General features: G+C 36.8%; 1 protein-coding gene across 1 annotated transcript; it reads left to right on the forward strand.

Annotated features, from left to right (window-relative positions):
* Window positions 1-274: 274 nt before the first annotated feature.
* LOC126506241 (alpha-S1-casein-like) lies at window positions 275-4,390 on the forward strand. Its single transcript, XM_050149626.1, has 6 exons — window positions 275-311; window positions 1,168-1,194; window positions 2,130-2,153; window positions 2,820-2,965; window positions 3,521-3,564; window positions 4,212-4,390. Coding segments are annotated over exons 1-5 (225 nt in total). The 5' UTR covers window positions 275-284; the 3' UTR covers window positions 3,522-3,564; window positions 4,212-4,390.
* The last annotated feature ends 7,545 nt before the right edge of the window (window positions 4,391-11,935 follow it).

An 11,935-nucleotide genomic window follows, 5' to 3' on the forward strand; every position in this document is an offset into this window, starting at 1 on the left:
GGAATTGATGGGTTTGGGGCTTGTATTTCTTTCAGTGAATAAAATTTATTTACTATTTATTTTTCTAAATTTCAATAAATTTAACCATACCTGAGATTTTTTATACACTGAAAATATGAAACTTTGGATTTTTTTCAGTAATTTACATAGAATCGGTATGGTGTGTTGTAAGTTTCATGGATACTGATATAATCTCGACTCCTTGTAGTTAGCACAGTAGGATGAAGTCAGATGTCTGAGTAACCCAAAATATGTTTCCTTCTGTACAGGAGCAGCCTTACAGAATGAGCGCATACAACCAAGTCCAAATGGTAATATTGATCTGTATGATGAAATTAATACATTACTAAGATTTGCTTTAAAACTTCCACTCAGATAGATTCCTCTTTCTCTTTCTCCTGTTCCTAAATGCGTTTGTATTGGTTAACTCATTCACCATCCGTTGTGTGGTGCCTGCTCCCAGTCTACCTTGTGCATAACTCAGCTCCTGTGGGCAGCGCAGCTATAATCACAAGCATTACAAAGGGGTACTTTCTACAGTTACATTTATTCATGTCAACACCTCTTTGATTGTCACTTAACTATATGTGTACATTTCGGATTGTCAAACTGAATGTAGTTTAGGACTCTCCAGTTCGGTTTTAGTCATGTTTCCTTAATCGGGGCATGTTGAAGTTTGACTAAATTTACTGACTGACACACACTTCTTTGAAGAGACTATCTAGCTAGATTCTAGACTTCAGAGTCCAAGGGGATTGTATCAAAATCCTTCCGCTTTCTATTTTGTCATCTATGGGGTGAATTTTTCAGTCGTACAGATGCTGTCTGACCCACTCTGAATACCGCTGGTTCCATTGTGTCTCTGGGATTTAAGATAGAAGTCAGTTACTATGAAACAGCTCTTCCCTAGCAATTCTGACTCAGGAGATGCCTCGAGCCATTGCTTACCAGGCATGAAGATTTCTAACAGGACTTAGTATTTAGTGAATCAGTGATTGTTGGGAGTGCCTCTACATCTTAGAGGGAAAGAGGTCAGTGGGTAATTAAATAGCAGTTGACAAAATTAGTGACAGCTCCCGTGTCATTAACAAGAAAGGTTTCAAACAGGTTGCTTCTTCTGTGTTAATAGAGCCTAAAAGTAATTTCTATTTCCTTTTCTATTCGCAGAGACAGCCTATGAGTGTAGTGGATCAGGTAAAAAAAAAATTCTGTGTGTGTGCGTGCACGCGTACACATGTTCATGCGTATTTGTGTGTGCATGTACAATGTTGCTATCTATATAAGTCGTGTACGATGCTGATGTGTGTGTGTGTGTGTTGTGTCAATAAGTAGCATTGATTGCACCAATATTTCTTAGCTGCTGGCTACTCTTGGGTTCTCTAGTGATAGTTCCGGCCTCACTGTGGAATTTCAAATAACTTGCCAAAGGAAAATGAGAGACTAATTCTTCAGACACCTCTGAAGGGAAATAGTTTCAGTCCAACCTTTAAATCAGAAAAACCCTACTTGGTACCCTGCTTCCAAACATGGTTATGCAATAGAAACAATTTAAGTTCTCAATCTGAATACATATTGTGTCTCACTTTGGAGAAATTAATAAGACTGTCAATTTTTCATCTCTTCCAATTCCCACATCCTTTTATTTCTAGTGTCTATTTAATTCTTTATTTTTAAAAGAAGTCACTTTGTGTTCAATTTGGAGACTGTTGATCCTTGACAGTCCCACCTGTATGTATCACATAGAAAGTTTTATTATTATAAAGAAATGTAAGAAAGTGATGGAATTTTCTTTCTATGAATATGATTATGGCTAAATATTGCCTCCCAAGGTTTTAGATATTAAATCAGTTATTGATTTTGAGATGATTTGTCAGTGTGTCCCAAGTTATCTTCTTTGAGATCTTGAATTCTGCAGTTATTTTCACTGCTCAAAGTAAAAGCAAATTCAAGGCAATGATTCATTTTATTTAAAATGTGCTTAAAATATTGGCTTCGACCTTTTCTTTTACAAACAGTTTGAAACTGTACAGATAGATTTTCTTCTTTTCAAATTTAGTACAATAATTTAGTCTTTATTGGTGACTATATATAACTTATGAAGACTGTTTTTTTTCTCTCTCCCCACAAAGGAACTGGCCCAATTCTTTTCTCAGGTCAGTCGGTTTGATTATTTCATTTTATTTTATATATCAATAAAAAATAAAAATTTTCATATATAATACTTGTGTTATTATTTATAAGTGTTCACAGAAAAATTTTTAAATTTTTAATTTAAAAACCTGTTTCTAATTTTAATTCTGGTCCCATAAAATATAAATTCTACTTAGAGAGTTTTGGATATATTAGATAGAAATTTCTAAATTTCTGACTAAAATTATGTAATAGATCAATAGAAGCAGCTGTTCTAATATTTCAGAAAAGAACACAGGTTTTTTTTTTTCCCCAGACTGGTTTCTTGGGAGGTCCTGAGCTATCATTTAGAGAATTATTTTCTATATAGGAGACATTTAAGGATCAGCTATATTGACCCTGGATATAGGACCCTTCTTTGGACATTAAAGTCATTAAGGAAAGTTAAGTAGGTTTAAATTAGCAAAACTATTTTTTTTGTAGTGAAAATATCAATGAGTTGTAGTTGAGCACTAATGGAGACTCATGTTCTTATATCTTCTGGTCTGGTAATTGGATCTATATGGATAATGTTGGGCCTAGGGATTCAGTTTTGAAATGCACTTCTTAAGAAGTGAGAATGATGCCCAGCTCTATATGGACTCAAACAGCCATTGCTCACACATTTTTTGTTTTGTCTTTTTCTGCAGGTCTTTCCACAATTCTACCAGCAGTATGAGACCTATCCCTTTTGGCCTTTTATTCCACAAGACGTACAGCACATTACTCCCGAATATGTTCTTAACACTGCCAAGCCCATTGCCCCCAAAACTGCTGAAGAAACCAAAGTGTGGTGGTAAGTATACGAAAATTACTAAATGTTGATGCTATGCCAAAGGATACACAATAAAAAATATTTAGAATAAAAATGACCAGTCAGATGCTTTCTGGTATCTAAGACTCAAAGTGACCTCTCAGTAACAAGAAGAGCAGAATTCGCTATTCAATAAGTTGAGCCCACTTTAATGATGGAAGCAGAAGATTGCTGATGCACAGTAAACATTATCCTTCTTCAGTTTTCACTAATCTCTAAGCACTTTCTCTCATACACACACACACACACACACACACACACACACACACACACACATAATCAATTGAAAAGGTATGTTAAAAAAACCCACATGCATTCGTCCTGAATTCAACTTTTGGCCTTTTCCTCATTTGAAATACTATGGAAATGCTTTTCCTTATCTTTAAGGTGACCTTTTATGGTGATCCTTAAAGTAATCTTTGTTAAGCATAGTACGATGAAAACAGGGACTTAATATGTAACCATCATCTTTTTCTCATTAAAATTTTACTACTGAATAAATTCATCCACTGATGTGAACGAATTTTGTTTTTTCAGAGACATTAATTCAACCCTCAGAAACTCCACAATTACAACACTCGGTGAGTTTATAGTCTTTGTGTCTAATGCTCAGCCCTACTCCATTTGAAATTTGAATTTTCATAATTATGTACTTAAATAGTATTAGTACTTAAATGATTTAATTGCAAATAATGTTTTACTAATAAAACTTGTAATAATGGAATAGCTTATGCAAGTATGTGTGAATGTTACTACTTCTTTGTGGAATAGTGCCTCTGAGACAAAGATCCTATTTCTTATGATGCTAAAGTAGCAAGTCACACAGTAAAACTAAACATGTATTTTGATCATCTCAGCCACTCTAAGTGTGTGTATACTTGTGTGTGGTGTGAGATGTTCCTTACATTCCCCCCCCCCCCGCCATGAAAGCAATAATCATCTGACTTATGTGGCAGTCTTTTTGTGTTTGTGTGTGTGTTTGTCTGGTGGCATCTGTAATAATAACACAAAAAGTTATACATTAGTAAAAAATTATCTTTAAATCAATACAAACCAGAAGCAATGTGTGTGTTTGTGTGTGTGTGTGTATCAGTAGTAGAGAAATAAAAATGATCCCATGAGCTAGGTTGATGTAAAAAAAAAGAGTAACAAAGTATATCAAATAATAACAACTTCCCCTCAAAATGACATAATATAGCTAACCATGCATTTCCATCTCTACTTACAGATGTGACTGGAACCTCTTCACTTCTCCTCTCCATTCATCATATGGATTCATCATCTTATGCAAGGCTTAATTGCTGTTGTAGAATAGGAAACCACCGTAGAAAGGGCAATCGCTCTCGGGTTGTCTACTGCATATAGGATAGCATAGCATCCTTCCTTAAGCTTACCTTTCCTAGGAAGAGTCTGTCTAAATTCCAGTTGCATCATGTCAGTAGGGAAAACACCAAGCGGAGAGAATTGAAGTCTTTAACTAAGTTTCTATAATGGAAATTTTGCTTTAAAAGACTTTGAATTGATTCTTCTGTAAATACTATTATTTGGTGTAATTGTGTGCAGTAACTGAGATTTTCTTTCTCCTCTTTCCAATAAACTGCATTTTAAGGCACAAGTCATGTATTCCTGTCATTATTGGATATTTACATAACTGTGTGGAGTGTTTGGGTGAAATTGTGTTTAAGCTAACTTTATGCAATTTTAATGAAAATTTGTAGATATCTTTATTTCTAGCTGGAGCTGAAAGTCAAAAGATACTTGTAAGCTATCTAAAGTACCTTTAATTTAAGGTTGCTTTTTTATAGAATATCTGCCATCCAATCATAATGCATCAGTAAGTGAGTGATGGGGACACTGGGAGTTTGAATCTAGTTGTGCTTTACTTTTGCCATGTGAATACGATTGAGGCAAAGTAAAGAATATATGTGAGAAACTAAACATTAACCCTACAAGAGCAAACATATCAGTTTATTTTTTTCCTTCTTTTTTTTAAATTTATTTTTCCATTCAAAAATTTTACACTTCCTCCCCTCCTCCCATTCCCCTCCTGCTCCCCCACTCACCCTCCCCCCTCCTCTTCCTGTCGTAAAAGAGGGCAGGGAACCCTGCCCTGTGGGAAGATGAATGTGGGGGTAGGGGTAGGCCTGGGGGAAGGGGAGAGGGGGAGAGAGAAGGGAAAAGGGAAAGATTGGAGAGTGCTTGGGGGAGTGGGAAGGTGGAGATGGAGGAAGGTTAGATATAGGAGCAGGGAAGAAGATATCTACATTAAGGCAGCCATTTTAGGGTTGGCAAGAGACTTGGCTCCTGAGGGGATCCCAGGTATCCACGGGAATATCCCCAATTAGGTCCTTGGGCAGCAGAGTAGAGGGTGCCTGAACTGGCCTTGCCCCACTATCACACTGATGATTATCTCTAATATCACCAAACATATCAATTTAATCCAAGATTATTAATAGAAAAAACAGTTGTATTTGCTGCAGTCTAAACTGCAGTGCCAAACTAGGTTAAATCTGCCCATGAGACAGTTGAGTGAAGTAAAGTCTTTTTTTTTTCTGTAAGATAAAACAAATTGCTTCTTTTTCCTTACTTTTTAAAACAGCTTGAAGATTATGAACTTACAAGATTGCTTTGTGTAAGACAAATACAAGGAACGTTAAATTTTTCACACTTTAAATATCCGACATCTGTAATAAATAGCTCTCATTGCCTCCTTAGCTTTTCAAATTTCCATTGTCCTCCAAGAAACCGCAGGAAGTAGAATCTCATTATTATTATATGACTCATTAACATTTCCCTTTTCAGTTATTAACACTCTGTAGTTTGCCTAGAAATGAAAGACACCGTTAATTTACAATTTAACTATAAGAGACATGATTTCAAGTGCACCTTTTCTACCTCTTTACTCTATACATCACTGTGAATAAAGCAATCTTTTATAGCCATTCAGACCATACACTGCAACTTAGCAGCCTGGAAATTACCCAGGAATGGTTTTGTTCTTCCTAGAATTAGTGGAAACAAAATCACATGCAACTTCATCTATTACTTGACTCTAAAGAAATGGTATCACAAACCACAGCTCTTCAGAGTTTTCTCCACACTTAAGTAGAAATGGGGAAAAGCATAAATCTCAGACTCTGTAAAATGATAAAATACTTCCTTTTCCAGGTGAATACCACAAAACTCAAAGGTAGACAGCAAGCATTAAACTGAGAAATATGATCTAATTTCAGGATCATTCCTATAAGACTTGACTTCTCTACATTAAAGGGATATACACATATAACTGATTCTTATTTGGAATCTGATGTTCGGAAGTCTTGTGAGTCTTCTAATGATAGTTTCAGCTAGAATATACTCACAATTCGTGATATTCCTATAATATGTGAGTCTCCTGGTTTTTCTGCTATTCAAAGCTTTATGGAAAAACAATAGACTTTTACGCCATTCTTATGCAATGCTTGTATTGATAAAAATAGACAGAGTAGTATTTTCCAGTCCAGTTCATTTGATCATTGATGTCCTACTCTCCTAAGACCTGGAAAGTTTGCAAATTCGGGTGACATTGCATCAACTATCTATGACCTGAATGAAGCACTAATCTTAAAAAATTCTATGCATCAAGTGTGGATTTTCAATCAGTTCTAAAAGCAATAAACATGTGATTCACAGAGCAAAGGACAAAGATAGACAAAGAACTGAAGAATAAATAAAGTTTTTGTGTATTTTATTAAGGTGATAATATATTCCTCTTATGGGTTATACAGTCTCTTCTTTCTTCTATTAAAGCTGTAGCCATAGAATGCTATTTACCTAAAACCCAAGCATGGTTATTTTTAGGTGATAGGCTCATTCATCTCAATTACAGTAAAACATTGCATTCCATTGTATTAAATTTATCCAAAATAGTATTAAATCATACTTTTGTGGATTTTTGGATTGAGGGATCAAAATATATTGCTGATATCATTGGTACATGATTAAGAGTAGCATTTATCTTGGCAATTGACAATTATTCTTTGTTTTATCATATATTATAGAGGCTTCTGAAACATCTAAGTCCATCTATGTACTTACTTGGAAAACCAAGTTTTAGCAAAAAGCTTTTGTAAGTTGATCTAATAGCACCCCTGTCAGTACTTGATTAGTCTCACTATCTGATCTGATTACTTGTCTCATTATTTTAAATACTAACTGGTTATTCTGGCTTGTCCTCAGTATCATGTGAGTTTGATTCTACCAGAGTCCTTGAACTCCTGATGCTTTTTCTTAGTAAGTTGGTATGCACTCCTTCCCCTCCCAATTTCTTTGTTGTGGACAGACCTACATTTACTGAAGTCAGAATTCTATCTTTGTAAAATCTTATTGCTGTTGTTATTGTGTGTGTGTGTGTGTGTGTGTGTGTGTGTGTGTGAGAGAGAGAGAGAGAGAGAGAGAGAGAGAGAGGAGAGATGCTGAACAAACTCTTCCTTATTCTGTTTTAACAATTATTGAATATGTTATTAACACAACATGCTTATTAATGGGACCATTATTCATTGACCAATAATCAAAGTACACTATGATCATTTTTTTTTTTTTTTTGGTTTTTTGAGACAGGGTTTCTCTGTGGCTTTAGAGCCTGTTTTGGCACTAGCTCTGTAGACCAGGCTGGTCTCGAACTCACAGAGATCCGCCTGCCTCTGCCTCCCGAGTGCTGGGATTAAAGGCGTGCACCACCATCGCCCGGCTCACTATGATCATTTTTAACAAATATTAATAGAAATTTTGTATGTGCTTTGCCAATCTTCATTTAAGTCAGCATTGAGAAGCATCCTTTTACCTCTATTCATTTTGTTGTTGTTGCTTTAATTTGTTCTGATTTTATACTGTATTTCTGGACTTTGATTCTTTTCATTTTAGCCCCTCTAGTTATTATATACTGTTTTGAATTTGCATTTTCACTGAGAAATAGAGATGTGAACACCTTCCAAATTTTATTGCTCATCCAGATTTCTTTCTTGTTCTGTCTATTCAAGTATCTAAGGCTTAAATAGAATAAATTATTTTAGGAAACTCTAAGAAAGCTCATGTGTCTTAGGGTTTATATTGCTATAAAAAGAAACCGTGATTACGGAAACTCTTATAGGGAAGGCATTTAATTGAAGAAGTTTGCTTACAGTTCAAAAGTTCAGTACATTATCATCATGGAGGGGAGCATGGCAGCATGCAGGCAGATATAGTGTTAGAGCGGAGAGCTGTACATCTTGCAGGCAACAGGAAACTGACTGACAGTTACTCTGAGGAAAACTTGAACAAGAGAACCCAAAGCCGGCCCCAACAGTGACACACTTCCTCCAACAAGGCCATACTTTGTTGTTAATAGTGCTACTCTCTTTGGAGGCTATTTTCCTTCAAACCACACATCATTCAGCTGATGAATAACTTAAATATCACCATAGAACCTTCATCCAACAATTGATGAAAACAGAGGCATAGACCTGCATCAGAGCACTGGGCTGAGCTCCCAAAATCCAGTTGAAGAGTGAGAGGATTGAGAATATGAAAAAAGAGGTCAAGACCATGATGGTGATACCCACTGAAACAGTTTACCCATTTTATTTAAAACTGACCCATTCTGTTGCATAGGATGTACACTACAGCAATGGTTGTTTTACTAATCTGAATTTGGCTCTTTATACAGTTCTTATGTAAGCCATTATAAATACTGTAGATGCTTTTCACCTTCTCTTACTTGTCATTCCATGTGTTTAATGACTTCTTGTAATGAACTTTAAGTTCTTTGAAGAAATCACATAATAAATTGTTGTCTGAGTTTCTGTCCTTTCCAGTTCCTGCAATCGTTACGTCCAAAAGAAATCACATAGAGATCTACATTAGTTATAAACAGATTGGCCCATTAGCTCAGGCTTATTATTAACTCTTATAACTTATATTAGCCTATTATTCTTGTCTGTGCTAGACACATGGCTCAGTACCTTATTCAGTGAGGCAGTCACATCTTACTTCTATGACTGGGTCAGGACTGCAGACTAGGACTTCCTTCTTCCCAAAACTATCTGTTCACATTGACCCACCTCTACTTCCTGTCTGGTTGTCTCACCTATATTTCCTGCCTGGCTACTGGCCAAACAGCATTTATTTAAAATATAATGACAGAATACAGACCATTGTCTCACACCACTTCCCCCTCTTTAAAATAAAAAAAAAAAGACAAGAACTCTGAATCTAGTATCCTTTGTTTAGGTTTTCTCCTGGCCACTAGCCATAACAACTTGTTACCAATATTCTAAACAAAAAAAATATCCATAGTCCATTTTTGGGGGAATGTGGGCATAGTTTTCCAGGCTACTTCTTGCTAGTTGGGGGAGCTGATAATCTTATGGGGACCTAAAGAAAATTTAGAATTATAATCAAGTCCTGACTGGAGTATCCTGTGAGCTTGATCATCTCAGGCAGCAGTCTTGAATCTGTTCTGGATGTAGAACTCAGATGTCTTGGCCATCTGTTCCTACCAGAGATTTCTCAGGTGGTCTTCCTTGTTCAAACCTGATTTTTCTTAATTCAGAATGAATCCATAGCCTCTCAATTTCTGTGGAAACAAAAGCAAAACCTCTTCTCCAAAGTAACATATCTTTTGACTTCAATTTTTAATTCAAGGTATTTTCAAAATACCTTTCTTGGATTAATTCAGCAGCATTTATAAACAAATATCTTTTAGCAGCTGTTGCTCCTTCCTCAGCATTCAAACAATTCAAAGAGAACATAATAACATACAGTATACAGATTTTCTGTGTGTTTTCCATATTTACAAGGCTTTATTTTAAACTCTATTTCTTTTATTTTTAAGTTTTTAGCATTTTGAGACAGGGTTTCTGTATATCATTGTCCTGGAACTCACTCTGTAGACCAGGCTGTTCTTGAACTCACAGAGATCTGCCTGCCTTTGCCTCACAAGTGCTGGGATTAAAGATATGTGCCAACACATCTTGAACTCACAGAGATCTGTCTGCCTCTGTCACCCAAGTGTTGGGATCAAAGATATGTGCAACCACACCCAAATATTCTCTTTCTTTTTTATTTTAAGGACTTTAACCTTTTTCATTTCTCTCCCAAGCTTGTATATATTTTTAAACATACTGTAAACCATTTAGAGGTTTTCTTTTCCTTTGACTCTATCTTTACTGTATATCTCTCTTTTTCTGACCACATGAGGCTTTAATTTGCAAAGCAATATGGAGAGGATTAAAGCTGTGGATTTGATGGCTGGATCTACCCCATTCCTTAGCTTTATGAGATTACAGCCTCATGGCAGAGGTACCAGGTATAGCCATGTTTATTGCCACAACTCTGCAGTGTTTCAAGGTCCCTGCCAGCAGTAAATTGCATCAGTCTGCTCACAAACCACACTCAAATGCTCTGTAACCAGACCTCCTGCCTAAAAGAGTCAGAGCTTGCATTGGCAGGATGGCCTAGAAAGCTGGCATTTTAAAGTAGCATGGCTTTTTTCCTGTTATGGCTGAAAACCAAAAAGCATGCAGCCAGCTTTTCATCAATACCATTTAAGTGTTTAGTGGCAGGATTTCTTAAAAGAGCTGCAAGGTTTTGCAGCTAAAGCTGAGTCAGGAAGCCTCTCTTAAATGAGACACATTTGCCTCTAACAAACAAAGCCCACCTGAAAAAAATGCTGCTATCAATAAGTGGTGCTAAACTCTATTCTTTTCTGTCTAAAAATACTCCTCAAGCTCTCTCAGGCTTTATGTAGATGCAGTTGTGAACACGGGCACCATTCTGTTGTCTGAATTTCTGTCCTGCCTGGTTCCCGTAATCATGCCTATCAGGTGGATGGCCTAATGGCCTAGCCGGTCCATGGCCCAGACAGTCTCCCAACCCTACCACCTTGGCTTGCCTTTAGCTAAGCAGTTTTTTGTAGAACTCCTGCCACAGTGGAGTTTACTGCATGTGACAACTTAGAAATTTTCCAAGCATACACATGACTGCCGCATTCCCTGGTACAGTTCCTTGCTGTGTGGTGACTTAGGTCTCTGAGTTATTACACTTGAATAGTAGCATAGTCTGAAAATACACACTCTATGTATCTTATATTTCTATTTGTTGATTGGTCCCTCAGTCTGTCCTAGTGGGTGAACAAACCTCTCATGGTCCTGACTTCCTTGCTCATATTCTCCCTCCTCCTGCTCTTCAACTGGACCTTGGGAGCTCAGTCCAGTACTCCCATGTGGATCTCTGTCTCTCTTTCCATCCGTCGTTGGATGAAGGTTCTATGGTGATATTCAAGGTAGTCATCAGTCTGACTATGGGACAAGGCCAGTTCAGGTACTGTCTCTTCCACTGTCCAGGGTCCTAGCTGGGGTCATCCCTGTGGACTCCTCAGAACCCCTCCAGAGCCAAGCCTCTTGCCAACCCCAAAATGGCTCCCTCAATTAAGATATCTCCTGCTCTGCTCCCAAATCCATCCTCCATCTCAACCAATCCACTCCCCCAAGCGCTCCCCAACCCTCCCCTTCTCACCTCTCTCTCCACCTCTCCCCTTCCCTCTACCATCCTCTCCCATGCTCGCAACTTTTGCCTGTATGATATTGAAGCTTTTTATGTATACTTTTTATTGAAAATATTTTTTCTCACATGCTCTATCCTGATTATAATTTCCTCCCTCCACTCCCCATAGTTTCTTATTTCCTCACCTCCCATCTCCTTTGTATCTCTCAATTTAAAAAAAATCATACATCTATAATAAAAAAAGAAAAGAATAAAAAACAAAAACTAACACTTTGCAATTGAAAAACTAAGCAAACAAAAGGATAAGGGCCCAGGAAAAGGCACAATAAAGAGAGACACACTCATACACACATCAGAAATCCCATTAAAACATTAAACTGGAAGCCATAATATATATAAAGAAAGAACCTGTAGGGTAATAATGAATATATA

The sequence above is a fragment of the Alexandromys fortis genome, unplaced genomic scaffold (assembly GCF_014885135.2).
Source record: "Alexandromys fortis isolate MF-2015 unplaced genomic scaffold, M_Fortis_MF-2015_v1.1 scaffold_0, whole genome shotgun sequence".
Lineage (NCBI taxonomy): Eukaryota > Metazoa > Chordata > Mammalia > Rodentia > Cricetidae > Alexandromys > Alexandromys fortis.

Excerpts from the sequence above, each read along its gene's own strand:
- LOC126506241 (XM_050149626.1), top strand. The coding sequence starts at position 285 with ATGAGCGCATACAACCAAGTCCAAATG. Across the intron at positions 312-1,167 it reads CATACAACCAAGTCCAAATG|AGACAGCCTATGAGTGTAGT; the intron begins GTAATATTGATC and ends TTCTATTCGCAG. Across the intron at positions 2,154-2,819 it reads TGGCCCAATTCTTTTCTCAG|GTCTTTCCACAATTCTACCA; the intron begins GTCAGTCGGTTT and ends CTTTTTCTGCAG.